The sequence below is a fragment of the Aspergillus aculeatinus genome, assembly GCF_003184765.1.
Source record: "Aspergillus aculeatinus CBS 121060 unplaced genomic scaffold BO66scaffold_10, whole genome shotgun sequence".
In the NCBI taxonomy this organism is placed as follows: Eukaryota; Fungi; Ascomycota; class Eurotiomycetes; order Eurotiales; family Aspergillaceae; genus Aspergillus; species Aspergillus aculeatinus.
The window spans coordinates 1-2,501 of record NW_020291479.1 but is presented as its reverse complement, the minus strand read 5'-3'; the positions used below and the strand labels follow the sequence as shown (position 1 = coordinate 2,501).

The following is a 2,501-nucleotide window of genomic DNA, read 5'->3' as shown; positions in this document are numbered from 1 at the left end:
AAAAAAAAAAAAAACAGGTGAAGGTCCAGGCTCTCTTTCAGAATCCATACACACCACTAACACATGGACTTAAAACTGGCCTTGCTTCCGGCTACAGCCCTCTCACCCTTCCTAGTTCCTTTTTCAATACTCAGGGGATGGACCGGATGTCTTGATTGCAACAATCCCTGATCTATAGACCTTTTTATGCTCCTTGGTAACCTTCTGAGAGGCTTTTTTCCTTCCGTAAACTTGTCTCGAATACATGTGAGTCTCGGATTCGGGAAACACAAGGTTTTCGCCCACGCTGACGGATGAAGTAATGGCTCACTCTATATACTCCCCGGAGGAGGAGGTTGTTGGCTTTGATTCACAATCTAAGCGAGATGCTCTACCGATACCCACGCGCACCAGTCGAGGCGATAGCTACCAGGACATGGTTGATAGAGCTGGGTGTCAGAGTCCCAGTCCCGAGATCGACAGCAAGAGTCGAAACTCGACACGCCGCCGCATTCAGGTAGCGGTAAGTTTGGCTTCCCTTGTTCTTCCTCTTCTTGTCTCAGCCTCCTCCAACACTGTCGAAGGAGAGGTCATGACTTACGAGTTGTCAGTGTAATCGTTGCCGAAAAAGAAAAATCAAATGCAGCGGCGACAACGGTGACGGGCAGGGCTGCTCCAACTGTCGCAGCTCTGGAAATGCCAATTGTCAATTCTTGAGGGTGAGTCCAGAGAGCGTTTACACTTTAGGGGGCAATATTCAGAGCTTACTTTCAACGCAGGTCAATTCTTCGATGGTGCAGGCGAGAGTGAGCTGGCCATATCCAGTGATGAATGCTACGATGTCCCCTTCTCACCGACATGGGTCCTATGTGCAGTCAATGCCACCAAAGACGATAGCTACTACGTCAGGGAACCCTTCGACTATGCGCGTGAACCCTTACGCCCGGGCACCCGGCTATGGCTGTGGGTCAGCTGAGTCGCAGCTCCCCGTTGGTCGACAGTCGGTTGGGTGCGTTGACCACGCCGCTCACTACGAGGAGGAACCCGGGATGTACAGCCCTCAGACTTCGGGGTACATGGTCTCTGGGGTACCGCAGACCGTCATGGCGGATTATTGTGGGCTCACATTGAGTCCCAAAGCGTGGAATCCTAACGTGTACTTTGGCCGGAGCCCTAGCCCAGGCATGTTCGCCGAACACGAGGGCGGGAGTTCCTTGTCTCAACCTCTATATCCCTACATGTTCTCGGGACCTCCAAGTCAAATCACCGATGCCCCCCCGATTGTGCCAACCATGAGCTCTACCTCCGTCGAGGGACAAGGGGTGGATCGGACGCTTCCTGACCCCACGAGTCGAAGTCAGGCTGCACAGTGTCCTGCTGGATTTACACTGACGCCCGAAGTTCTTACGCTCCCCGAGACCGTAGATCATCGAGCCGGGGTGGGTTGGAATTACAAAAGCGCCACCGCCTCTAACAATAATGCTCTTTCCTCAGTTCAACGGTTTCCGGACGAAGCCCTAGGCGGCAGTCCCATCTCTCGGACGAGGACGAGTGCGCAAGACATGGTCTTTGGACCTCCTTTTCTCACGACCATGGGTGCACCTTCTATTCTGACCTCCTCTGCCGGGCTACTTGCTGGCTTGGAGACGGCCACTACGAGCGAAGATTTTCGGGGAAGTGGAGATGGTGGTCAAGCCACGAGAACGCTCGCGCAGAGTCATCTTCCCGACGCCGGCTCTGACATCTACGTATACAGCAGCAGCGAAAGGAGGGACAAGCACTCTTACAAGACAGACGGGTCAGCATCAGTGCTGATGAACGGGCTACCCTACACGCGCCCCGGGCCGGGGCTCTATGGGCCACCGATGACTACCACGCCAGTCTGCCGCCCTAATACAGTGATTTATGCACCGCCGATACCACCGCTACATCATCCCAGCGATTTCTAACCCTTCGAAAAAGGGGCCAATGTTGTTGTTTGTTCTGGCAGGCAAGCGCAAGTCCGCTGGGAAGTATGAATGAGCGGTAATCGACAGCAAGACTGTTGGTACGTGACACAAGAGCTGAAACAAACGTGATCGGCTCGACTCAACAAATACTGGGTTACCCCCAGTCCCTGTTCATTTGAGGATGGAGGGAGGCGTATCATCTCCCCCCCCCTGATTAATTCTAGACATGGAAAGGTAAAATTAATGCTGAGCGTTGGTGGCAGTTCCCCCCATGGTAATTTCAGCACGCGCAGACAATGCGCTGGCTCTTTGTTACATTATTTTCTCTCTAGAGCGAAAGAAGAAACCCAAAAATGGAAGGGAAAAAAAAGGCATGTTACACTAATACTAGGGATTGTGTTGGATTTGTGATTCCCAGGACTTGCTCGGTGTTGTTGTTTTGTGTTTTTTTTTTTTTTTTTTTTTTTTTTTTTTTTTTTTTTTGATTCTTATTTGCCAGTGATTGGCACGACTGGGGAGGCTCATCCGTTCTATCTTTTGGCTGATTGTCTTTGCTTTGCTTTGTTTTTTTTT

At 51.5% G+C, this 2,501-nt stretch overlaps 1 protein-coding gene across 1 annotated transcript; it reads left to right on the top strand.

Annotated features, from left to right (window-relative positions):
- Positions 1-147: 147 nt before the first annotated feature.
- Positions 148-2,285, top strand: BO66DRAFT_368580 (uncharacterized protein). Its single transcript, XM_025645341.1, has 4 exons — positions 148-246; positions 300-502; positions 591-698; positions 759-2,285. Exons 2-4 carry the CDS (start codon positions 302-304, stop codon positions 1,926-1,928), a joined length of 1,479 nt encoding a protein of 492 aa, XP_025506493.1. The 5' UTR covers positions 148-246; positions 300-301; the 3' UTR covers positions 1,929-2,285.
- The last annotated feature ends 216 nt before the right edge of the window (positions 2,286-2,501 follow it).